The sequence below is a fragment of the Canis lupus genome, chromosome 25 (genome assembly GCF_003254725.2).
Source record: "Canis lupus dingo isolate Sandy chromosome 25, ASM325472v2, whole genome shotgun sequence".
In the NCBI taxonomy this organism is placed as follows: Eukaryota; Metazoa; Chordata; class Mammalia; order Carnivora; family Canidae; genus Canis; species Canis lupus.
This window is the reverse complement of record NC_064267.1, coordinates 29,460,702-29,487,581: the sequence shown is the minus strand read 5'-3', so window position 1 is coordinate 29,487,581 and position 26,880 is coordinate 29,460,702. Positions and strand designations below refer to the sequence as shown.

Sequence of the window (26,880 nt, the reverse complement as noted above, 5' to 3'; positions counted from 1 at the left end):
ATTATTACTCATGGTGAGCCCCAACAGACATTTCCTGCATGGGGACCAGTGTTGCTGAACTAACCCTTATACTGCTTATTACAATTGCAGGACACACTTCAGCAAAAACCATCAGGGGGCTTTGAGAAACAAGATTTCTTATTCAGATGTCCTAGAGGATACCCAGCAAACCTGAGAGGTACACAGTGAGCTTGAAGGGGGAAGGGGAAAAGGCATGAACCTGGGCCTCTGCCTTTATTAGGATCCAAGGATGGAGTGTCTAGGGTTTTGTGGGTTCACTCACTATTGATTAAAGAATAAGAATGGGAATTAGGGTGTGATAAGGAAGAAATGGGGCCGCTCAGATGGTCAGTTATCTAGGTTATCCAGGGCTTTCTGAAAGAGGGAACTTCATGGGGGAAGGGGTAGTCTAATTCCTTATCTGGTTGTTTTGTTAGTAGCTGTGTCACACAGCTGCAATATGTTTATTCAGGACGGATGTCTTTTGAAATGAATGCCTCAGCAATCAAAAACTTAATGTCAAGCACTTATACTACAGAAAGTTTAATGTCAGGCACTTAGACTACAGGGTAACCAGAGCACAGAAGATAATACTTCCCAACAGCAGTGCATGGCAGCAAATATCACAGATAGAAATTTCACAGCCATAGACATCATAGTTTTCTTACCATAAGTAACAAGGCATAGCTCATACAATCAAATGAAGAGTTTGCATTCACCCCCTTCACATTCAGATTTAAATTTCTTACTACTATAACCAGTGAGTCAAAAGGAACAGAGATACTGCTCTAACATTAAAAGCTTAAATTATAAACTATGAAGTATCACCGTGGGACATTATCCTGGCCTACCACCAACTAAGAAAATAAGGACTTTGAGAAGATAAGAGCAGCAAAATAATCTCTGTAGGAAAATTGTAAAGGCGTCATGACCAGAAGAATTAAGAATATGTGTGTTAATATAACCAAAGGTTGTATGATGAGAAGAGCATAATATTATGGATAACCAACATGAGTCTGATAAAAGAAACCTCCCTGTTCTCAGTTCTCCTGTCATGACCCCATTACAGCTCTCTCTGGAGAATCCAGCAATAGAAGTGTCCCCTCGCTCTAATTCCAGGGGCAAAACTGTCAGTTCTACTTCTCTATCAATATATCACTTAAAAGATTTATGCAGAACAAATGATACAGGTGGGTTGTAGGCTTAAGAGTTTGAAGTGACACTCTTTTATTATTTCACATACGTGTGGGTGAATGAAAACTCAGCGGAATGCTGTAAAACAAGAGGTACAATCTCTTTTAAAATGTAGAATTAGTAATGTCCTCAGACTCAAAATTTATTTCAAGATCGTGATGACTCAGTTCCAAACAAAGCACATGCCTTTGGTGGAGTCATCTTGAGTCTACCAATGATGTCAGATTTTCATGCTTTGGGACTGATAATTTACTTAATTTTGAATTTTTTTTTTTTTTTTTTTTTTAGGATTTTATTTATTTATTCATGAGCACATAGAGAGGAGAGAGAGAAAATCAGAGACACAGGCAGAAGGAGAAACAGGCTCCATGCAGGGAGTCTGATGTGGGTCTCGATCCTGGGTCTCCAGGATCATGCCCTGGGCTGAAGGTGGCGCTAAACCACTGAGCCACCCGGGCTGCCCCTCAATTTTGAATTTAATTGAATTTTGAATATAGAATTTACTTAATTTTGAATTACTAAATTTGATATTTACTTAATTTGAATTCAAATTATGATTCTATCATAAATCATAGAATTTATGATGCTATTTTATTTTGTGTGTGTGTTTTTAATAGAACTATGATACTGCTAAACAAGTTTACATTAGAATTCTTTTCTTTTATGTAGCTTAATTATGTGAACTGATGTAAACTATGTTTCCCAATAAGCATGGACAGAATTCCTCAAATACATTACCTTATGTTTTGTATTGAAATATTATTATGGCTACCTACATAGGGATTTATTCAGATTTATGTGTTACTACTTTTAACCCATTTTTATTTGCATACTTTCTTCGTATATACTGCACAAAATCTATTCAAATTTATTTCACATTGACTTATTTTTTGTTATCAATAGTCACTGAAATTCTAGTGCAGACTTTTACAATGCTGAGGTAGAGAGTGTTTCTGTGTACCCCTGTTCATTGATCCCAACACATTTCTTTTGGAGCATGTGATTTTTTTTTTTTTTCCCAACAGGGTTTATAGAATATTACTAACTATCCAAAACTTGTATTTTCTACTTGAGGTCCAACCATACAGTACTGTATTTATAGGAACAAAATAACTTCTCTATAAAGCTATTTTAAAAGCACTTCCAAATATATATTTATAATAGGCTTACATTATTTTTCCAAAAATTTCCTTGTATAATTAGGATGCATCTTTACACAGCAATACATTTTTTACACTGGCAAATATTCTGTTTGCATTTTTGTGTTCCATTTCTTATTAAAGACTTAGAATAATCTCCATAGTTATAATTTTAATGACAGCACAGTTGTCTAGCATTTAATTTGTCTCATTTAGTAAACTATTCCCTGATGTTGGACATTTAGGTTGCTTCCAACTTTTTTTTTTTTTTTTAATCATTATCCTGACCTCCACTACAGCTAAAATCCATGTGCATAGAAAAATCCATGTAATAGAACTTTTTACTTTTGCTGAAGTCATTCATTAGAGTAGTATAATCTAGGAAAAGAATTACTAATGATAAAGATCCAAGTAAGGATCTTTCTATGATAATGGTGAAGATGAATATACTTTCTGGAACAGGGAGAGTATAAATAAATTTTATGGTTTTAATATGTATATATTGATAATGGTTTTCCAAAGGGGTTAGGATAAGCTACTAGTTTAGAGTAATAAATAATTATTATTTATTGCAATCTCTGTAGAATCAGATGCTTATATTTTTTATTTACCTAGGAGTTTTAATTTGCATTCTGTAGTTATTAGTGGAGATTAACATTTTTTTCATGTAACTGATTATTATTTGTGCTGCTTCTTAAAGCGCTTGTCTGTTTATATATAAGTTGCCTGCCAGTTATGGAATTTGGATCATAAAGGAGAAGGTGCTTTTTATTGAGATAACTGAAAGAAAATGTCAGTTTTACCTTTCAGAGGCCTTTTGAGTTATCTTCATTCTTCTGCGCAAATATGAAGGCTAGGGAGACAAAAAACCAAGTCCATGTTCACATAGTACACTTAACAATAACAGTGTGATAGCTGTGTTGTTCTGGTATAACAGCTTCATGTCTCAGCTTAAAAACCTTATATTCTATTTACTCATGTTTATATTTGGCTATAGCCCAAATTTGGTACATCTGGACCTCTGGAAGGAAATTTGTATTGACAACTAGATGGTAAAATTTTGAAATAGAGATGCTAAAGAAATTGTTAGTGGATAACTCAAGCATTATATATAAATGTATACAAGAAAAGGCTGGGTCTTTAGACACTGTTAAGTAACTGAGAAACCTGTTTTAGGCTAAGAGAATCATATGGTTTTGACTCTGCAATGTTTCCTCTAGCCTCAGTTTTAAACTTTTAGAGCAATTCTGAGAATTTAGAAAACTGACTAAAAAAAAAAAACCATTGACAAGGGAGAAAAGTCTCCTCCCAGAGTGTTGAATGTAGGTAATTATAATTTTTTTTGTTTTAAACCATAGTAAAGGCAGACCATATGTGTCTTTTTGTTCTGTGCCTATAGAATATCTGGCTATACCTATGTAGGGTCACCTGGTGACAACTTCTACCAATTACAGGCAATAACTTTTGTGTTGACTGGTGAATCTAAACATAGAAGGAGAAGAAGATCTTAGGAGTTGTCTTTCAGACCAGTGTTAGAAGGGGACAGAGAAAGGAAAGTAGGAGAGAAGGTATTTCAAGTGAAAACACAATGTTTTATACTTGGCTTTTTTTTTTTTTTTTTTTTAGTACTATATTTTACTAGTAGATTACTTGATTTTTTTAATTGAACATTTTCCCCACCTTTTCTTTCCTTAACTAATATATAATTTGTACTTCTAATTTTATGACACTTGAGTCAATACCATCTTACTAGGTATTTTTAGGAAGTAGTATTCTAATAGATAATTCTGTATTGTGGCCCTGAAGGGTGCAGTGAATGATTAAATGATAAATTCTGTCCAGATCCATAATGGAACCACATTAAAGTGCTGCTGCCTGCAGGCTCTTTGACAGCTGTCTGCCTCCATGTGATATTTAAATCACTGTGAAGCATTAGAATAGGAATACCAATTTGCAACCAAAACATGCTTCTGAAGCTTGAGAACCTTCAGACCAAAAAAGCTCTAGACATTACTTTGAAAGTTTTTTGATGAGCAAATTGCAAATACTAGCACCTCTAAGCTTAAAATGTTACCTGTTGAAATAGAAAAGTGAATAAATATTCTTGAGTGTAATCTCTCTTCAAGTCAATAAAGTAAAACTAGATTGAAACAAATTGAGAAATGTAAATAATTTTAACTTCTACCTAGATGGAATTCAGATGGTCAGTAATCTTATTTGGGCTTTGAACTCCTGGAAGACTATAACAATATATGTTTATATATTTCAGATTGCTTAATACTTTGCACATATAAAAGTTGCTCAGGATATATAGAATTGTCTTTTTGTTTTCATTGAAAAAGATCTTATCACTGAAAATGGAGATTGCCACATTTCTATTCCTTAATGAGGAAGAACTTGCATCTGATATACTCTAAGCATGTTACCACCAAAGACTATTAAAACCATGTTGCATTTTTGTAGTGACAGACATAAATTTAAGGATATTTATGAACTGTCAATATCATTATAAAGCCCTGTATTATCAGGTCCTCTCTGATTTGTGCTTCGTGGTAATCAGTGCCAGCTCCTGGGACATGCGACCTGTGTAGTCTCATAGGGCCTTGAAATTGTCTTAATGCTTTGCTTTCACCATCTTGAAATTAATAATTTCTTAACAAGAGGCTGTTGTCATTGTACTAGGCCCCACAAATTATTAGCCAACCCTGCTGGTAATAATCTCTGTCATATAATTCTGTTTAACCCTATATGATAAAACCAATCCCTTAGAGAGTTTACTTCCTTTGAAAATTTTAGTGTCTTTTAAAAGTCCTGGTTCATTTTTTAAAATATTTGTAGAAGACCCATCTTCCTTTCCCTTCTCATTTCTCCTCCTCATTGCCTAGGGAGGCAATGCCATGGAGGCATTGGCCACAACATATCTGTCATCTGAAGAAATGGAGAGTAAGGGTAGAGAGTACAGCTGTGGCAGCTTGAGTAGTTAGGAGATTGGTTATATTGAGCAAATAAACTATTTGATTTAGCAAATAAGTAAATATACTAAAGAGAGCCAGAGTTATCACTCTCTAAAAGGATTTATAAACATTGTAAGGTGAAAAGTTGAACACTGGATTAGAATTGTAATTATCATCATGAACTCATGGATTTTTAAAAAATTTATATATAGAAATAGTTATAGATGTATGTTTATGTGTGTGCATATTGAATGCCTATATGCACATACATAAAGCACATACAAAAAGTACGTATATACATAAATTTCTTGGTTGTTTACACTGAGAGAGTCTGGTGACAATTACACCTCAGTAGTAATGAGCAAGCACAGTGAGTGCCCACATCTTGATTTCTAAATTCCATTCTCCACTAAAAGGAATCAGGGCTGCTTGGAAAAATGGCCAATTCCAGGGCGGGGGCAGCAAACTTACACAATAAACCTGGAACATCTTGTTGTTCAGAAAGTAAGGAAATATTCAAAGAATGAGGGCATGTCGAAAGGACCCAGAAACCAGCCTGAATCCATACACACTGGCCAAATCTAATTTAAGCAACAAAATAAATAACTTAGTATCAGATTACAACTCTTTGAATAAAACAGGAATCCATGAGTTCATAAGTGAATAAATAAATGGAGAAGAGAAAGTTCTTTGCACTAAAATACAAGCCCAACTAATAAATTCAGAAGGGATGATAATCACCAATTTGACAGTCATGATAGGGATGATGAAACAGTCATCAGTACATGTTACACTAGTAGTTGGAGAGTTGAGGAGGAACAAGATACTATTCTGATACTGGGTACTTGTTTCAGCTCTCATACTGTAAACAGGTGTCCTTTTCACAATCTACTAAATAACCCATTTTTTTCACAGTTTTGTGCTTTGTGTTGATTTTGCTGTTTAAAATGACCCCAAGCATAGTTCTGAAGTGCTGTCTAGCATTCCTAAGTACAAGAAAGTTGTAATGAGCCTTCTGAAGAAAATAAATATTAGATGAGCTTCATTAAGGAAAGAATTTTACTGCTGCTAGCCACAATATTATAAAGTATCTTTACACAGAAATATACATAAAACAGGGTTATGTATTGATCAGTTGAAGAAAATGTGATTAAGACTCACAGAAACCTAACCCTGCATTTTCTGTAGGAACAGTGCTTGAGTAATTGCAAATACAGTGTTCATGGCATCTTTATAGAATTTAAGTTCAGTGAATAACAAGAATCAAATGTATCTGTCATATAATGGGTACTAAAAGTGCTTGCACTGATTTTATCAGATTAATATCATATAACAAGTTTTAAAATTTTACTTTCAAGTTGTGAAAGTACATGTATTTGTGAATTATTTATAAAATGTTTCAGGGTAAATGGGGCACCTGGGTGTCTCAGTCAGTTAAGCATCTGACTTTGGCTCAGGTTATGATCTTAGGGTCCTGAAATTGAGCCCCAGAGCCCCACATCAGGCTCTGCACTGAGTGGGGAATCTGCTTCCCTTTCTCTTTGCCCCTACCCCCACTCGTGCACGCTCTCGCACGCTCTCTCTCTCTCTCTCAAATAAATAAAATCTTTAAAAATGTGTCAGGGCGAAAAGGGGCATTTAGAAAACTTGAACTTTGGCTTTCATAAATAAGAAACAGTAAAATATTTAAAACAGTATATTTGCACATTCCTTACTGAAATAAACCATATATATATATATATATATATATATATATATATATATATTTTTTTTTTTTTTTTTTTTACCAACTGTATTTAGCTGCATTTGATTACCTTTTTTTTTTTTTTAAGATTATTTTCTAGAGAGAGTGTGACAGGGAGGGAGAAAGGGAAAGAGAGTCACAAGCAGACTCTTCACTGAGCGCAGGGCCCCAAGTAGGGCTCAGTCTCACAACCTTGAGATCATGACCTGAACTGAAACCAAGAGACAGATGTTTAACCAACTGTGCCACCTAGGCGCCCCTACATCTGATTACTAATTAAAAATGTATTTGATTTTAAGAAATTATAGTTCCAAAGATAATAAATTAACTTTTTTGTCTAAAAACTCCAAGTAAATCATATATATTAACTAATCACACTAAAATATATTTTTTAATATCACTATCACTCTCAACTCCGTGGTGTGTCATTGTCTTAAAGAATTTTGGCTTATCATTGTTTTATGTAATGTCTAATGGAAATTGTGGATTCCAGAGCCTAATATATTTACTGTGTATAACTTTTAGTGCTAATTGATTGGTTTTTAATATTTTTGAGTGATTAAGAAATATCTTCCTAGAATCAAATGGATGAATTAGTTAATTGCATATACTTACTTAACATTTGGAAGGATGAGTAAAAAGAGAAGTAAAAGACTCAAGTTGACTCAAAAGCAAAAGAAAAGATATTTGTTGTCTTTTCAAATCTTCTAATGAACCAAATACTAGACAAAACAAATTGGAGACTTGTCTTTGAAAACAGACGTGCTAAGCATATTCTTTATATTTTTTTTAACTTCTATCTTCAGATACTGATTTTTGTCTAGAAGAGGCTGTTGGGGGCTACTAAAATAGGGCTCATAACTCAACTTTTGGTTGAAATCTCCTTGATGCCTGGCACTTTATGCTGTATGGATGCCAGGAATTAAAATTTATCTTCTCTTATCTTTAGGCAAGCTGTTAATCTTCTAATACCGAGTCACTTCTAATTTAGATTTCTAGGAAATGGGGTGGAATGATGGTATTCTTTGAGTCCAGTTGTTGGGTGAGCCAGGCTTTTGAGCTTCCTGGTTATTTGTCATTCAGCAACTGTATGGGGAAAAAAAAAAAAAAAAAAGCAACTGTATGGGGAAGTGTTTATAAGCTATTAATAAAGCAGTGCATTAATAATAATTATTATTTCTCCTCTTTAAACAAAGTGGATTTTATTTAAAAAGACAGTTGTATTTCTTGTTTTGCTTAGTGCAAATATCCCTTTAGCCAAAAATCATTACTTATAGTTATCAGACATTTATTTTAATACTTTGTAATCTTATAAAGTGATTTTCATTGGGTGCTTCTCGCAAAAATCCTGAGTGGTAGGTGAAAATCATAATTTCATGGATGGGAAAATTGAGGGACAGAGAAGTCCTGAACCTTGCTTCCTGTTTAGAATATTCTGCTTTTCTGATTTGCTTTGTAGATTTTTGTCTCCTTTTTTTAATATCCCTGCCTTGCTGCAGTAGAGAATAATTTGTATTTTGCAACAGCTGTTTTTCTTTTGCAGAGATATTCCAATGCCCTTAGTCAGCTCAGGAGTAGAGCATGGTAATTTGAGAGAGCTGGCATTTGCAAGAATGAAAGATCTTGGAATACAGGTAAGAGTCTGACCATACTTGTTAGGATCAAAGTAATCTGAAACACAAAACACTTTGATACTAACTTTGATACATGCTTACAGACTCACAAGTTTGATCAAAAAGTTTCATGTACTGAAGGCATTCTTACTCTGTAACATGAAGTTGAAACCAGTAGTTGCAAGGGCTGCATCTTACACCCCTCTGCTTTCTTCTAAAAGAGTGGCAATTTAAGGGTTGCTTTTTCTACTACCTACTCAGATGCCAACTATGTGTGCTCAACTTTCTTTTTTAAATTTTGAAGTATTTATTTTTTTCTTTCTTTTGAAATCTTGAGTATTCAATTCTTGACTAGCATTGATAAAAGATATGAGTGCGCATTTGAAGAAACAATGATTACATGTGTAAAATGATTACCAAACAGTGCAGTTGCCCATATATGCTCAGTGTCCCTTGCCCTACTCCTTCCCTATGTCTGTTCAGGTACTCACTTATTTCGCAGATATTTCCTAAATAAACATCTCTTTCTTCTGACCCTGGAAGTACAGAAGAGCCCAGGAATCTGCAACAATCTCTACAGATGACTTTTTAATCACAGGAAGGGGATTATGACATAAATTCACAGTGCCCTAGAAACTCTTTCTTAGAGCTACTAAAGAGAAAAGGCCAGGAGTGGAGTCAAGGCCTGATAATTGGTTCCTAGGCTCTGCCTTCTGCAATTTGGATTCACTAGGTCTGGAATGAAGCTGTGGACTGTTCTCATACACAGTAAAAACATGGACCACACTTTGAAAGACATCATTTTGATAATTGTATGTTTATGGACTTGCCCAAGATATTTTATTCTTTTAGTGAAATTATTATGGAGAAAACTTTTCAGAAAACTGTCCAGAGAAGAGTCTGTGAACATGATTGGCTTATTCTTTAAAAAAAAAAAAAAAAAGAAAGAAAGAAAGAAAGAAAAAGACAATTTTGGAATACAGGTTGTAGAAAAATAGCAAATGTGTTATTTTCAGTAATTAATAGCACTGAACAAGACTACATGCCTGTTCTGCTTCCCAATCTCTAGCTGTCCTTGTCTTCTGGCCCCTTTCTCCTCTGAGAATACCATAGCCAAAGTGATTGGCCTAGCCTGGTTATCCTAATAATCTCATCATCTAGCTATTGTCTTTAACCTAGTATTCCTTTTAAACCTTGATAGCCTCTCTCAAAGTAAACTGGGAAGACTAAAATTCAGTCATAACCAAAAATATCTAGTTCACATAGGCAGTGTCTTTACCATAAAATAAGCACACACCAATCTCTACTTTTAAAAAAGCATTCTCGGGGTATCTGGGTGGCTCAGTGGGTTAAGCTTCCAATTCTTGATTTTGGCTCAGGTTGTGATCTCAGGGTCTTGGGATCAGGCTCTACATCAGGCCTGTGCACTGGGCATGGAGCTTGCTTGGGATTCTCTCTCACGCTCACCCTCTGCATCCTTTCATAGCCCATCTCCCAAAGGCATACAGGTGTTCATTAAGAGCATGTGCCTATGGTGTATTCACATGCAAACTACTGTACAGAACTGCCATAGCTAAAAAGACAACATCTAAATGTAATAGACTTGTGATTATAGAGACTTGTGATCCTTGCTTGCTGTATAATTTTAGAGTTCATAGAATCCACATCAGCAAAGCATTATTATCTTGAGCTGGTTCCTGGGACGTGGAAATAGCTTTGTTTTTATAGAACTGAATAATAAGCTCTTATTTTTCTTGTGGAATTCTATATATATATAACAGTACTTCATAAATATACTGTTTTAGTAGTATAGCTTGCATAGCATCATTACATTTCCTAGGATGATTTTTTTCTCACTGGTAGAAAATGTTAGAATCTTTGACAATAATTTTTACAATTTATTCTGTAGGGGAAAATGTGCCATATGACATAGAATGGAATACTGTAAGGATTTTGTAATTAAAAGCATCAGGCTATGTAGTATGCACAATGGGGTGTAGAATAGAAGTGAGAGTCACATCATATGAGTTTGGCCTTGCAGAGACCACACAATTAATGTGTATCATCTGGAGGCAGCTTTTTGCCTCCCAACAATGCTCTGGTGACTATCAAATTGTATAATAAATAGCTCTAGGTTCCTTCTTTTCTTCCTTTTTTCCTCCCTTCCTTCCTCCTATCCTTTCTTCCATGGTGCCCTTCTCTGCAAGAAAAAAAAAAAAAGCACAGCAGTCTTTCAGCATCCCTCTTTTTGGCATTGTAAAATGATACAAACATGGTAATGCTAAAAAAATTAACTGCCATAAAATGGTGAAGGTTTTAAAAAATTAGAAATGTGCCTTTTGTTCTTCTGTATCCATAGTTTTGGATTATACTTTGAGGTACAGTTATATCCCCTGGGTAAAACTATTTTCAGACTTTAGGACGTATGTTATTTACTTTGGGTATTATATATTGATTTCTGAATTCTAAGCTTGTTTTTAAAGCATTACTGTACTAACTTCATACTTTGTTTTCCCCTATCCCCAGATTTATTAAAGATGGTTTTATTTTTAAGTTATGTTCTTTTTATACCATTATAAATTTGTTCAAACTTAATTTTGAGCCCAGGGTTTGGTGGAAAGGTGTGAATAAAAATTGAATTAGTTAGCAGTTTTGTATTTGCCCCTCTCCTCCACCTTTTTTTTTTCTTTCTTTCTTTTTTGGCAGTGTCGAGATGTGAGAACTAGAGAGGTTGGAATCCAAGAAATTCATCACAAAGTACGGCCATACCAGGTTAGTTTCTTCATTTTATAGAGAGATTGAGTCCTGTTCATAAATTTTTGTCAAGCCTGAACCCACACTTTCTAACCAACAGGACTGATCCCTAGAAGCTAATAAGTAAGCAAGGAGTAATTAAGGATAGATACAGATGTCAAGACAGGAAAGGCAAATCTGAGGGTGACTGAATTGTAGAAGAGCCAGGCTAGGAAAACCAAGTCTGAGCTTCATTCTGAAATCAGCACAATCCACTAGAACTTTTCTTCAGGGTTGGAAATGTATAATCTGCATCATCCAATATGGTGTCACCCACCAATCACATGTCACATGTGACTAGTAGCGCTTGAAAAGTGGCTTGTGCAGCTCCAGAACTGTTTAATTAATTTAACTATAAATAGCCACATGTAGCTAGTAGCTACCTTGAGGTAAAGCTGGATGTGATGTTTATTTCTCTATGTACAACTATTAAATAATACTCCAGTGGTGATAATCAAATGAATATATGAGCCCTTTTCAGCAGGGGTTCCACAAAACTTAAGCCTAATTGTTTGTAATCAGTTAATTTCTCTCCTTATATAACTATAATGCCTAGCTGTGTGCCAAATTTCCTGGGAGAGTTAACTCTCTTGTGGAAACCCACTTGAGAAAGCCTATGATACTTGCATTGATATTTTTAACATTTGGGAATTTTTGAGGAGAAAAGTAGACCCAAACACAGTTAATCATTTTTTTCCAAATTCCTTTGCAAATCAGTTAGTTAGCAAACATTAAGTTTGAGAAGAAACATAAGCCTTAGTTTGAATCGTTCACCTTACTATGCGTACAGTCTGCCCATTTTTGAAATGTGTCTGGGTGTGACCATTCCCATATATGTAGGTTTCTCTGTGCATATTGTTACATATCATAGGTGCAAAGTTCAGTGGCCACTTAAACAATGATTTGAAGAGTCCAAAGCCTATGGATTGCTACCACAAGAGCTTTCCTCAAAAGCTACTTTCCAGTGCTTGAATTTTCTTGGACGTTTTAATCTTATAACTAACTAGGCATATTAGTTTAAAGGGCTCATGCCTTTAAAGGGAATGCCATACTTTCTTAAAATCTCATCAAGAAACAAATGACCAGTAACACAATTTTTTCCCCCAAAAGCAGGTTTTAGTGAAAGAGGTTAAAGGCTAGGAAATGAAACTATTGAACACCTGACTGTTCTGCGCCTCAGTGGTTCTCTCAGGAGCTACACATGTAACATAATGTATAATTTTACCTTGAGACTCTTCATGGAAGATCAAAGATTTAAGTACATAGAAGCATTTACTGAGCCAGGTCTCTGCAAGAATCTCAAAGTTAATGATGTTCAAATATGTTTTCTTTTTATAATATTCCACGAACAAGGCATGAACTCATTTAATCATTGATATTTGAGAGTAAACAAGTAAAAGAAGCATAATTCATGATTATTCATTCTTTATCCTTAGTTGAGTATATTAACCTTAGTAAGTACTTATAGAAACAAATTTTGTTCTCTAATTTAATTTTTTTTGTCTAATTTAAATTTTAAAAAAAATTTTTTTAGGTTGAATTGGTAAGGAGAGATTATGTTGCAAATGGTGGCTGGGAAACATTCTTATCATATGAAGACCCAGATCAAGACATTTTGATTGGCCTCCTGCGATTACGAAAGTGTTCAGAGGAAACCTTCCGTTTTGAATTGGTTGGAGGTGTTTCCATAGTTCGAGAGCTGCATGTGTATGGAAGTGTAGTCCCTGTGAGCAGTCGAGATCCTACTAAATTTCAGCATCAGGTATCCTGTATTCCATTTCTGTTTGACTGTAATTAAGAAATCGCCAGTCAGTTAAGCATCTGACTCTTGATTTCAGCTCAGATCATGATCTCAGGGCTGTGAGATCGAGTCCCACATTGGGCTCTGTGCTGATCTTAGACTCTGCTTGAGATTTTCTCTCTCTGCCCCTTCCCTCTCCCCCCATTCCCCCACCTTACTCACTCTTATGGGCATATGCACTCTCTCTTTCTCAAAAATAGATTAATAAGGAAGAAAGGAAAGAGAGAGAGAGAGACAAAAATTGCCCAAAGGAGGGGGAAGGATTAGGTGGAGGGAGGGGACAGAGAAAGGGACAGTGAAAGAGGAAGGAGGAAAGGGAAAGGTAAGTACAGAAACCAAGGAACTAATATTTTATGTTGAGGGATTTTTTTTCTCCAAGTTGTACCCTTTTTGTATATGAGAGGGGAGGAAGTGAGAGACAAATTTGAGACTCAGTCAAGTAGAATATAGTATTAGATTGAACTTTATGAAATTGCTATTTTTGAAAGTCAGAAATGGTCTAATACCAGCTATTTGTTATGATTCAACTATGTATTATGAAATCAAAGCAGATGATAATGTAAAAGCACTTGTGAAATGTTAAAGCTCTTCATACATGCAAGCTGTATCTGATATATAGTGAAATGCTATTCCACTCCCCACAACCTAAACATAAATAAATAATTTTTTTTTCAGATTTCTAGAAAATGGCTTAAAACCACTAATGTGGATATAGCATAAACCCTAAACTTGGTGATTTAAGAATATTGCCTAGTTTCAAAAACCTTTTAGAAATTGAAGAGGTGACTAATAGATACAAGATTAGATGCCCCAGACTTCATCACCTGGAGATTGCCTAGAGCTTATTTAAAAAGAGACAGGAGTTGAGAGGCAATTGCCCCTTCCTGTGATGAGACTACATCATCCACAGAATACCTTGTGATGGCTTTTGTTTCAAAATTATTGCCTTTTTTACTAGTCTGCTGCAGTGTATTTTTGGTATAATTGAATGGTTTCTCTTATTCCCTTTTTTTTTTTTTTTGTCTCTCTTATTTTAGCAGATTTTAGCAACTACTGCATATTAGCCTTTTTGTTTTACGGCCCCTCTAATGACTTCCTTCTTAATTCCCTATCCCCCTCTTGCTCTTTCCAGGGATTTGGCATGCTGCTGATGGAGGAGGCAGAAAGAATAGCTAGAGAAGAACACGGGTCTGGGAGAATAGCTGTCATATCAGGTAACTAGGGGAGGACGGAGGTCATGATCCATTCACATTTTTAACTTGGTATCAGAATTAAAACGATCTCAGGCCTCTCTTGCCCCTATTTGTGATTATTCACAACTGGGCAGAGTATAATAGTGAAAGACTTGCGGTCAGACACAGAGTTCCTGCAAGGAGTTCGGTGGCATAGTTTCAGAAGCACTGCATCTCTGATTGGCAAGACCAGTAACTTGGGTCCCGTCTTCCTTGTTGTCTGTCACATCAGTCACCTGTCTGTCCCACTAGCTGTCAGGGGCATTTCCTCTCATACTCTGTGCCTGGTTACTCTGTCTGGGAAAATGAAATTTGGTGATAGGGATCCAAGAAAAAGTAAACCAATGTGGCCATTATCAATATTGGTGTTCAGAAACTTAGAATGGAACCTCAGTTGCCAGTACAGGATGTTTAAAGGTAGAGTTCTTTGCTCCTTAAATACTGCTCTCAGTGACTTTGCTTCTGGGAAACAGTTTTTCCCTGTTTGCAAGTTTTCCCATATTTGTCTAGGACATCAGATAACTGGGGAAGTGGGCACAAAAAGGGAATTCTGGTATGAATGGAGCAAGAAGTAGCATATGTACATATGTACTGTTTCACTCCTATACTTTGGTACTATATACTTAAAAAAAATTGCTATTCCCAGTAAGAAGCTAATGGGAAAAGCTGTAATCAGAACATAGGTTGTTTTTTCTCCAGCATTTCTTTTCCTATTAGAAAACATTCTTTAAAAAAAAAAAATTTATATATTTATTCATGAGAGACCCAGAGAGAGAGGCAGAGACACAGGCAGAAGGAGAAGCAGGCTCCATGCAGGGAGCCCAATGTGGGACTCAATCCTGGGACCCCAGGATCATGCCCTGAGCCTAAGGCAGACGCTCAACCGCTGAGCCACCCACGCGTCCCAGAAACATTCTCTCTTAAAGGCAGATTATTTTCTTTTAAGATCTTTTACATAATCCTTTCTGAAAATGAAAGTTGAAATGCATTTTTTTTAAAACAAATCAATAATTGTTGCTGATCAATAAATCAGTACCCTTGCTCAGGTTTTAATGATTATAATTATGAAAATGTAATGACCTAGGCTCACTTAATTGTTTAGTCTGGCTGTGGTTTTTGGCATTATCCAGGCAGATTAGTAAAAGATTTCTTAACATGGCTAGCTTTATATTTTTTCCTCTAAAATTTCACTAAAGAAGAGGGAACCAAATTAGGCTTACCCAATAGATACTGATATTTGTAATAAAAAATATTTACCTCTCAACTGTTTAACCTGTGGTTGTTTAGAAGTCAGCCTTTCTTGGTACCAGGAAAGGTACCAGGTACTCAGGACTCCTACACAAATCTGTGGGGGTCAAGAGCACCTGAAATTTCAGTGGTCCCTTTTGCTAGAGCACTGTCAGTGTTTTCAGCACAATACTTCTCGAGCTTTAAATGTACTTGTATTTTACCTGGAAATCTTGTTAAAATGTACATTCTGACACATTCAGTCTGAGGTAGGGCTTCAGAGCCTGCATTTCTAACCAGCTCACAGTGATACCTATGCCAGTTGTCTCTTCTGACCACATTTTGAGTAACAGGATTTTCATATTCTTGTACAAATCATTAAGATGAGGATACTCTCTGTGGCCCCGGCAGTGCCTGTACTCCCACAGTCTGCTATGCAATCACATGGTTTTCTGGTATCTGTGGGAGCATAATCAATTTTAAAACTGAAGAGCATTGGTAGATTCTTTCACTTCTCCACATTATTTCATTAGCCTTCATAACATCTCTCTCTTTTTAGAAATGTTACATGCAGAGAGGCCCCCTGATTTGCCTGAGTTCTATTCAGTTGTCCATAAGAGCCTCAGTTTTGTTTTTTTATGAGTAGGATGTCTTTCTAAGTGGAAATCAGTTTCTGTCCTCTTTCTAGCTTTTTATCGTAATCTAAATAATAGCTCAATTTCAGATCATCTGCCTGTAGAATTTTTAAAATAATAAGAAGAGACTTACTGGAAATAGCAGGGAAGAACTTTTCTGCTTATCAGCACTATGATAGGACCACCAAATTTCTGTATGGGGGTTTCCTTTGGCCAGTGAGTTTCTGTCGGAGCAGTCCTGGATTGTCTTTTGAACCAAACTGAGTTCTATGAGACGAAGGAAGTATTACTTCCTGTCACTCTAGTCTATAAAGCTTTCTATTGGGGAAAGCACATAATGCTTTGACTTTCTCTTTGACTCAACATCTGATCACCTTTCAAATGAAAAAACCAAGAACATTTGCTCTTTGTATGGTGCATTTTATTTCTCTAATTTAGAAATGTGTTACTGTTCCAATTACGTTTCTGAGTCAGATACCTGAGATGTTCATAATTCAGAACTTTGAGTAGTGCAGATTTAATGTATTATCATGTCTTATTTAAAATTTAAATTCAGTTTGCCAACATATAGTACATCATTATTTTCCAGTGTAGTTTTCAGTAATTCATCAGTTGTGTATAACACCCAATGCTCATCACATCACATGCCCTCATCAATGCCCATCACCCGGTACCCCCTCGCTCATCACCTTCCCCTTCAGCAACCCTCGGTTTGTTTCCCAGATTTAAGAGTGTCTCATGGCTTGTCTTCCTCTCTGATTTTTCCCCATGCAGATTCCTCGCCCACCCTTATGGTCCCTTGCACTATTTATCTTCCACAAATGATATCACATATCTTTTATGTTGCTTTTGTCCTTCCATGGTTGCTCATTTTTTACTTTGGACTTTCTGCTTTGAGTACAATGAGTGTGTGTGGGTGGTGGGGGGGGAGGTTGTGTTTTAAATTATTTTTGCAAAGAGTCAAACAGTTGTTCTCCATAAATTGATCCTTGGAATGAAAATCTCTGATCACAGTGGTGTTTGTGCACTGTGCTTAGTCACAGTGCTTAATTAGATGTACTGTATAGGAAGTGACATGTGGTAGGGGGAAGGCATTCCATTTGGATTCCATTCCTGTGTTGACAGTAGCACTCCTTGTGATCTTGGATAATTTCACTTGATCTCCATGGACCTTTCTTTCCTTACTAAAAACAACTGAGGTAGGTTATCTTTTACAGTTCTAGCAGTCTAGAACTCTGCCCCTCGGTGTCTTCAGAGTAACCAATTTTGTTTTACTGATTACATTTTAAATAGATTCTTTTCTGAAATCATGTTAGAAAGCCCTTTAATTTCATTAGTAATTGAGTTTGGTCTCCTTGTACACTGGGTATTTGATGATAAAAATTATACAGTTTCCCGTTAGGTAGGTTATCCTATCCATGATTTGTGGATGCATAGTGACTTCAGTCACAGCTTGGTGATACTTTGTGACCTAAGTGTCCTCTGTTTTTTTTCTGACCTTGCCCTTGATTTGTAAATCATCCTTGTTCTGATCTGTAGGATTTTATACACAGTGGTGGCCTAGATAGTCTGTCCTGGCATAACTAGTAGCTTAAGCAAGGGAGAGACAGGTCATTTATCATTCTGGTTACTGTGACTGTAAGAGCAATGTACTTACGTAGAGTTTTTTTTAATTACATTCTGATTCATTATGACTTCCTCTCAACTTGCCAGCAGATTTTCTGTCACTTGGATTTATAATCTATGATTCCAGACAATATGATTAACTACACAGTAGATCTGATTTGAATCACTAGTCAGAAAGTCTCCATGTGTTCTATTTTTCCCTATTAAAAACAAGTCAGGGGCAGCCCGGGTGGCTCAGTGGTTTAGCACCGCCTTCGGCCCAGGGTCTGATCCTGGAGAACCGGGATCAACTCTCACGTCTGGCTCCCTGCATGGAGCCTGCTTCTCCCTCTGCCTGTGTCTCTGCCTCTCTCTCTCTCTCTCTCTCTCTCTCTCTGTCTCTCATGAATAAATAAATAAAATCTTTAAAAAAATAAAAATAAAAACAAATCAGTTTTTCTTTGTTACCTCAAATATATTTTGTTCCTAGAGGTTATATACTGAATATTTTATAGCTGGTTGATCCTTTTTTAAAAGATTAACTTTATAGCTATATGAGAAAATTGCAAATTTTCTTGTTTATTGAAGTCAAATGAAGCACCTTCTTACACTTTTGAGATTATTTTTATAGTATGTATATTTGTCTCAGTAAGTAAACTGTGTTTTAAGGTTAACCATCAACTATAAATATGAGAATTAAAGCAAAAATGAAATAAATATTTGGCTTCATCAACATCAAAATCACCAAGCGTATCAAGTACCTCCTGTGCTCACGGAACCAGCATTGAGAGGATAGAAGAGTACAAGATGCTGCCCTGTCTTTGAGGGATGTTGCTGTTGGGCTGCACAGCCAACTCAGTCTTCACCCCACAGATTATCCCTAACTGCAGAGGAAGATAAATTTTTCTCTCTGCTTACATCTCAACGCATGATTAATTGCCTAAAAATAAGAAAATAATCTTTTTCTACATACAAAAATAGGTAAATCGATAGGATAAGAACAACCAGTTTACAAAATAATGTGTAGGCAGTTAATTACCGCTAAGTATCAAAGCAGGTAATTAGTCCCCATTACATCCAAGTGCTTTAGTATCTTTCCCCAACTTACTCATGTAGCTTCTATCAACATATATCTGTTTAAGGTTAACAAATTGTATCAACTTAAAAGCCATGATGCTTATCTGTTTCTGATGAACATTCTTTCTAATACATTAAGATGAAGCAGTTTTTTCTCTTCCCTATATGGTGGTATAAAGTGCAAGTGATTATACTGTAGAACCTAACTACAACATTTGAAATGCCATCACTAATAATCACCATGGAAACTGAAGATCTCTGATGTTACACTGCCCGTACCATTTCCAAAAGGGCAAATAGAACTATTGATAGCTACTATTTAAAAAGTCACTTAATAGCCCCAACAGAATGGTTTTTTTCTTTTGGCAATTTTGGCTAGGTATCAGATCCAATCATGTTACCATTTCTGTTTGCCAAGCTAATTGCTATGCATCAAGACGAACAGCTATTCCCCAAGCTCCCCCCAGTACCTTCGTCATAAGCAGTATTCTATTTGTGTTCTTTCAAGTAGAAAATTAATATGGCCATTGGCCAAGAATTGTACAAGGCTGATAGATCACACAGTGGTGGTGAGAAATGAGGAAAATGCCTGAATGGTTGATGGCAGAAATTACTAAAGTCAGAGACTGTTAGCCATTTTGTTTAAACCCATTAAACAGGCAAAGAAGAAAGCAGGGGAGAAGATAAATACACAGGGTGAGTAAACCATAAACCTTAAATATAGAGTGAGTAAAGGAGTCATTGTAGAGATGACATCATTCTAAATCACAATGCTCAGAATATGATTCTAAAGCTACATCTACAATGCCTACTAGTGAAAAAACATCAATGTAACTGTGCCTTATATAATCTAGTATGGTTTCCCAAGACTGAAATTAATAGTCTGGTACCCCAGAGCCAGTGTTTAATGATATGTGGGCAGAAAATAGCAGTCGATGATTTCATTAAACTACAAATGGCTTAGATTTACTTACTGGACCCAGAAACTTCACCTGTATTCCAGGCTACATCCGGTCTCCCTTTATTTAAGGTGAAGGTAATTTTATTCTTTGCATTAAAATCTAGGTGAAAAGCAGTATGCATTTGTAACTAGATCTGTCTGGTAAGGAACTCAAAATCCTTACCAAAATGCCTAGAAAAGCTTTTCCTCATTTGGGCTTATCTGTTTGCTGATGGACACAGGAAGCCTGCCAAAGGCAAACCAGTTTGTGCCACATGTGCATAGCACTTCTCAGAAAGGAGGGGAATAGATTGTTTGCTCTCTTGTAGTTCCTGTCTCATCCCTTTACATAATTTATCTTTTAATAAACTAGCCCCTAATTAAATGCACATTGTTAGTGTTCTGTATATTTCTCTATTTCTTCTGCTTCGATATTCTAACAATTATACATACTTTTGATGCATGTTCCCATAGGGTTTTATCATGGTGGTGGCTGATATCTTTCTTTTTAAAGACAATAGATATAACATAAAATATTGCTTTGTTCCCAGGATTTTATTGATTTTAGTATCAGTATTAATCAGACTAGCATTGATGACATAGAATACTATTTTCCTAGATAAGAAATTAGCTAAATGTTTGCTCATTGGTGTCTGTATTGCCACTGGGTAAAAATGCCACTGTGGAGACATTGTTGCCCAGCTCCTCTCAGGATTCTTTAGTCCCTGACTTGTTATTTATTCATTTGTAGATGAATCAGGTACCACATTATAGTACTTTGCATATCCAGTACATTATACTTATCCCTCTCTTAGTATCTCATGACCATATTAATTAATTAATATTTTTCAGATATTCCTGAATCAGTCACTAGTGAGTTTCCACTGTTTGGATCTTGTCAACAACTGAATTCATGGTGAGGTTACCTAGGCAGAAGCTAGTGATATGGGTAGGTAGTAACTTGTTGGGCCTTGAGGAACAGTATCTGGCAAGTGCTGATGCTCTTCCCAGGTCCTTGCTAGCAAGTTTCCTTGTGTCTCAGAAATGTGCACATTAATGTCCTAGAGGACAGCTTTGCTAATATTGACACACATCTGTATGCTTTCTCTCCCCATTGTTGTCCCTCTTAGTTTATGAATGTTGAGAATTATTACTGTGTGCTTCTGCTTGGGAAGAGAAATAGTGTTATATCGTGTGGCTCCTAATAACATTCCTGAGAGGTCTGGGAGCTTTGATAGAAACAACTATCTTTATTGTAAAGTTAGACACTTCACAGGCTTTTTCTGAGGAGCGAAGCCTTTTCCAGAGGGGTCTAGTCTAGATTACTCATCATCTGCTGTCACAAAATCTGTTTTTATTTTGTTACAATGTTAATTCCCTATCAATGTAACTTTCATATGATTAGTACTGCTCTTTTTTGTAAATATTTGACATTGCTATAATGCATTCAATGTAATAAATCTTTCTGCTTTTAGATCTATTAGAGGCAAGGATTTGACAGAGTTTTCCCTTTTGCATGAGCAGATCACTAAATAATGCTGGAAAATATTGATGCTGCCCTTCCTTAGCAACTAAGATACTGCTTTTATGGAGTCTTTTAGTTTACGCATTTCTAATTCCAACAGAGCATAACACAGGGAATTTCTTACTCTTTGGTCAGCTTGGCTTAAACTGTTGTCTCTGACTAATAGCTCACATTTTAAGACATTAACTGGTGGATTTAGGGATCCGGATAGTGGCCGTGAGATATAATGTTTCCTATGCTTATCCCCCCATCCTTTATCTCTCTGAGCATCCAGTTGTCCAGTTTGTCCACTATTTATGAATGAATTACTGATGTTTGGTATGCCAGTCCAGAAGTCCCAGATCTATACCATATGTGCTCTATTACCTCTTACTGCAAATCCTACCGGTTACTGATTGTTTTGGTTTTTTTCTTGTTGTGTAACACACCACACCAAAATTTAGTGGCTTAAAGAACCACCGTTTTATTTTCTTAGTGATTCTGTGGGTTAGAGAAATTCAGCAGATCCTAGAGAGGATGGTTCATTTGTTTTATGATGTGTAGAGCCTTCACTAGGGTGGCTTCAGTGGCTGTCAGTTGACTAGGTTGGCTTGTCTGAGTCTCAGTTCTAGCTAGTAGCAGGTGCTCAGTTGAGACTGTCAATATGAGCACCTTGGTTCTTTTCCACATAACTCACACATCCCGTAGCTTGAAGGCTGAGCTCTGAAAGGAAGGGGAATCGAGACTTGGGCTTAGAAGTCCCAGAACATCTTATATTCATTATCTGTTGCTGTGTAATAAATAACCACAAAACTAGTGGTTGAAAACAAGCAGTTTATCACACAGTTTCTGTAGGTCAAAAATCTAGAAGTAATTTAGCTGGGTACCTCTGGCTCAGGTATCTCATAAAGCTGCAGTTAAAGTATCAACTGGGGATATAATCATTTTAGGATTCAGTTGGGGTTGAAAGACCCAATGCCAGGTTACCATGTGGTTTTGGCAGGCCTCAGTTCCTCACAGGCTGTCGGTTTTAGGGCCACAGTTCCTCACCATGCCATGTAGGTCTCTCTACAGAGTTGTTCATCATGTGTCAGCTGTTTCCCCCAGTAAAGTGATCACAGAGACAGAGAGTTGCTTATAACAACTTACTGGTTGCTCTCAGTGTCTTATTAAGATCTAGTGTCCCAAAATAGTTGGTTCTATTTTTTCCAGTTTCAGTGGAGGGACTGATCTCTAGAATTTCCTATTCCAGCATTTGCTCTTTTAAAGTCTGTTTTTTAAGACTATAAATAGAAGGATCCCACTTCCTATCAGGTTACAGGTGGCAGAGTCTTCAACTTCTGCAGAGACACACTAATAATTTGGGACATGAGCAAAGTAGTGAGAATGATCTGTGACATACCAATATTCTACACTGATATGAACAGAGCCACTCCATTTTGGAGTGGAGTAAATTTAAATACTTAAAATTTAGAAGATTACGGGCTCTCCTATATCAGATACCCTATGAAGGGAAGAAACCTAAGAGCTGTAGGATAACCTGCCACCATCACCCTACTCTTAAGTTAACTTTCATTTAGATTCTCTTTAAGTGCTTTATAAGTTACCTACTTTTATTCATTGAGATACTTTTATTCATTCAGTTTGTCTTTGTTATCTTGGTATAGCCATTTCAGAATGGATAGAAGCACTTTTAGGCTGCTGGGTAGCAGGTTGGATCTTGTAACTCTGCTCACATATTATCTGTATCTTCCAAAGTATTGGAAAATAAGGTACTAAGGTGCTATATTAATGGCTTTGAATAATCAACTGCTCTATGTGGGTAACTTTAAGATTTTTTTTAAGAACAGGAAAAAAAACCTCTTTCAAAGATTTAAGGTCATTGAGTTAATTGGTTCATTATCAAACATTCTGAATAAAAACCTTTTCCTCGGGATCCCTGGGTGGCGCAGCGGTTTGGCGCCTGCCTTTGGCCCAGGGCGCGATCCTGGAGACCCGGGATCGAATCCCACGTCAGGCTCCCAGTGCATGGAGCCTGCTTCTCCCTCTGCCTATGTCTCTGCCTCTCTCTCTCTCTCTCTCTCTCCTCTCTCTCTCTCTGTGTGTGTGTGTGACTATCATAAATAAATAAAAAAAAATAAAAAAAAAACCTTTTCCTCGCATATGTGCTCATTGTTGAAGAGTGAAATATTGCCATCCAGCTAAGAGATCAATGAGATATAATAAAGTCTCATTTAGTACCAAATGAATGAAACTAATGAATACATTTGCCTTGTATTAATGCTACTAGGCATATATCAAACACTCAATAATTGATTAATTGAACCCCAAAGTAATTAAAACAGTTTATTTTACTGATTTTTTTAAAAATGATCATGAATCCATCATCCCAATCATTGCACCTACTCAGAAAAATCAGATGTAAGTTTCAAAGGATAGATTTAGCATATTTTCTCTTTTCAAGTTTGGCTTTGGGAATGTGATGTGGGCTGAATTTCAATTCAGTCCAACACATGACTAGCAATGAAGGGGACAGTCTTGTGTCTTAACAGAGGTAGTATCAAACTAACACATATATTGACTCTATCCCATTCTCTCCCCACTTCCTGGGACTGCATTTAAACATTTGTTAGTCCTACTCATTGTATCCATTGTGTCTCATACCCTCTTTCCCTACCCCTACTGTTTTGTTTTTCCATGTGTCATTGTTAATATTTTCTTCTTAGTTTACAGTTTACTAATTCAGTCTAACCTACTGCTAAACTCATTGAGGACTTAATTCTCATTTTATTTTTCAATTCTTTGATTTCTAGTATCTTTTTCATCTGTTACATCATGTTTTATAGTTTCTTGTCGCTTTTAAACAGTCTTAAAGTCAGCTTCTATCTCAATGAATGTAGTAAGCATAGCTTTTCTACAATTTGCATCAAATGACCTCAGATCTGGAGTACTGATAGTCTCTTGTTACCCTGTTCTTTTGTTTCAAAGTATACCTCATCATTTTTTATTTGCTGAGCATTTTATTAGAGAGTTTGCTTTCAAGAATACTTCAAGACCAGATGATGTTAGCTTCTTCCAAGGAGGATTTCTGTTTTCCTTTCACCAGGGCATCTAAGAGCACTGGTTGTCCAAGAGCAAGGCTTGCAGTTTATTTAGGTTGTTTGAATGACCCACTCCCCAGCAATCCCTCTCTCCACTTCAAAGTCGAGCCTTTCAAAGACAGTCCAGAAAGGAGATTGTTATGGTGGAGTCTGTGCCTTTACCAGGCTCTGAATTCAGACCCCTGTCTGTTCCGTCTCCTTGAGTCTTTGAAGCAACTCTGGCTTTCAGTTACTCCCACAATCCAGACTGGACCCTTTTGTGGAAAGGAGTAAGATGAGCGGTGGCCATGTGACATCTGCCCTGTCCCACTTATCTCCAGCTAGTCTCTGTGGATCTCAGCTGCTCTTCCTGGATTGGCAAACACCACTGAGGCACAAAAGTCTCTAGCTCACCTTTTCTCCTTTTCTCTGCCTGATAAGAACTGTTAACTTTTTTTTTTTTTTTTTTTTTTTTTTTACTGGAAGCATTTTGAGTTTGTCCAAATTTTTAAATTAAATTGTTCTCAGCTGGAAAGTTAACCTTAATCATTTAGTGTGCAGAGTCCAGGGTGAAGTCACCTTCTTTTCTATAAGTTTCATAGTCCTGACTTGACTCCCCTTCCTCTGAGATCTGGTTTCCATCATTGCTCCATCTTTGTTGCTTTTTCCCTCCAAACTCTATATTGTATTTTTCTTCATTTTAAAAGGGGTGACCACAATTTATCAAGCTGTCACTGAAAAGTAATAGTAGGTATCACATTTGTAAGCCATGTCTGCTTACAAAGTTTATTATTGCCTACCTATGTTATCAGACCCTTTTATGTAACTTTTTCTTACTGAGCCCAGTTAGTGAAATGAAAGTAAGATTACCATGTTTATTTCATCTGGTGATTTATCAAAAACGATCCTCAAAAACTAGACAGAGATGTGAGAGGTAAGGTGATGAAGACAAGCCACTTAGTTGTCCATTCTATTTATCTGAAATACCGTGAGCGGTGGAGACAAGGGACCTGGGTCCGAGTTACAGTTCTGCTTCCTAACTCTTTGACCTTTCATTAGGACCCTTTCTGGAACTCACATTCCTCATAGGATAGTAATTCCAGGGGCAGCCCCAGTGGCTCAGCAGTATAAGCACTGTCTTTGTCCCAGGGCCTGAACCTGGAGACCCGGGATCGAGTTCCATGTCAGGCTCCTTGCATGCAGCCTGCTTCTCCCTCTGCCTATGTCTCTGCCTCTCTCTCTCTCTCTCTCTCTCTCATTAATAAATAAATAAAATCTTTTTTTAAAAAAAAAGGATAGTAATTCCCATCTTGTTCGGTTTTTTGTTTAAGATTTTATTTATTTTAGAGAGTGCACGTAAGTAGGGGAGAGGAAGAGAGGAACTCTCAAGCAGACTCCCTGAGAATCTCTGAGCACAAAGCTGGACACAGGGCTCAATACAGAACCCTGAAACCATGACCTAAGCTAAAGCCAAGAGTCAGACACTTAACCAACTAAGCCATCCAGGCTCCCCCTTGTTAGATATTTAAGTAATATCTGGTATGGCAAATATCTTGATGCAGTGCCTGCCATGTTTCTAAGTGCTCAAGAAATTTCTTCCACCTCTAGCTTTATACTTTGTACTCAATCGACTTTGAAGTTGTTACTTCCTTTGTTTTGAAATAGAGATTGGTAGAATATAGGCTCATTCCTGCTCCTGGCTTTTCTCTTTTGAAGGGAAAATGTGTTTCCAGTTTTCTCAGCCTCAGCTTTGGTGTTGAATTTCTCCTTTTAGCAGGAAAGGGCTGCAGTAATACGAAGAGTTGTTTTCCACCCAATTCAGGCACCACATTGACCTGTTTACTCCTTTTGCTTACTTCTTCCCCTTTTGTTTTCTAAAATAGAATCAGTAGAATTTGAGTAAACAGATTTGTCCCATTTTTCCTCTTTCACTACTTTTTTCTTTTTTTTTTTTTTTTTTTGATTTTATTAATTTGATAGAGAGCATGTGCACAAGCAGGGACAGTGGCAGAGGGAGAGGGAGAAGCAGGCTCCTGGCTGACCAGGGAGCCTGATGCAGGGCTTGATCCAGGATGCTGGGATATAGATGCTTAAGCAACTGAGCCACCCTTGTGTCCCTCCTCTTTCATAAATTTTAAGGTTTTGTGATTTTTATTCCCCCACTTCTACTAAAGAGCATTAAGCAACTCAAAATTAACCTGCTCCTATAGCCAGTGACTGAGGCAGTTGGCATGTATGTACACTCTAGGTGATTTCCTTTCTTCCTCAATATTTAGAGTATGCAAAATTGTATCTTAAACTAAATGGTGTGCATCTTTCAAAGAAAGAGGGGCGGGGGATGA

General features: G+C 36.6%; 1 protein-coding gene and 1 long non-coding RNA gene across 5 annotated transcripts in view; one reads left to right on the top strand and one right to left on the bottom strand.

Moving 5' to 3' along the window:
- LOC118355251 (uncharacterized) overlaps positions 1 to 19,773 on the bottom strand; it is a 38,137-nt gene extending 18,364 nt beyond the window's left edge. Inside the window, exons 1-4 of one of the 4 annotated variants that reach the window (XR_004817332.2) lie at positions 19,485 to 19,773; positions 9,136 to 9,180; positions 7,647 to 8,117; positions 3,137 to 3,186 (exon numbers count right to left, since the gene is read on the bottom strand). This is a non-coding gene — a long non-coding RNA (uncharacterized LOC118355251). Of the gene's footprint in view, positions 1 to 3,136; positions 3,187 to 7,646; positions 8,118 to 9,135; positions 9,181 to 17,989; positions 18,074 to 19,045; positions 19,220 to 19,484 lie in introns of those variants that run through there. The other 3 variants (XR_004817331.2, XR_007405812.1, XR_004817330.2) reach the window with 3 other exon arrangements.
- Positions 1 to 26,880, top strand: part of ELP3 (elongator acetyltransferase complex subunit 3) — a 92,385-nt gene that overhangs the window by 59,351 nt on the left and 6,154 nt on the right. The window contains exons 11-14 of the mRNA XM_025463000.3: positions 8,575 to 8,665; positions 11,351 to 11,416; positions 12,972 to 13,199; positions 14,371 to 14,452. Of these exons, the coding sequence (XP_025318785.1) occupies positions 8,575 to 8,665; positions 11,351 to 11,416; positions 12,972 to 13,199; positions 14,371 to 14,452 (467 nt within the window). The remainder of the gene's footprint in view (positions 1 to 8,574; positions 8,666 to 11,350; positions 11,417 to 12,971; positions 13,200 to 14,370; positions 14,453 to 26,880) is intronic.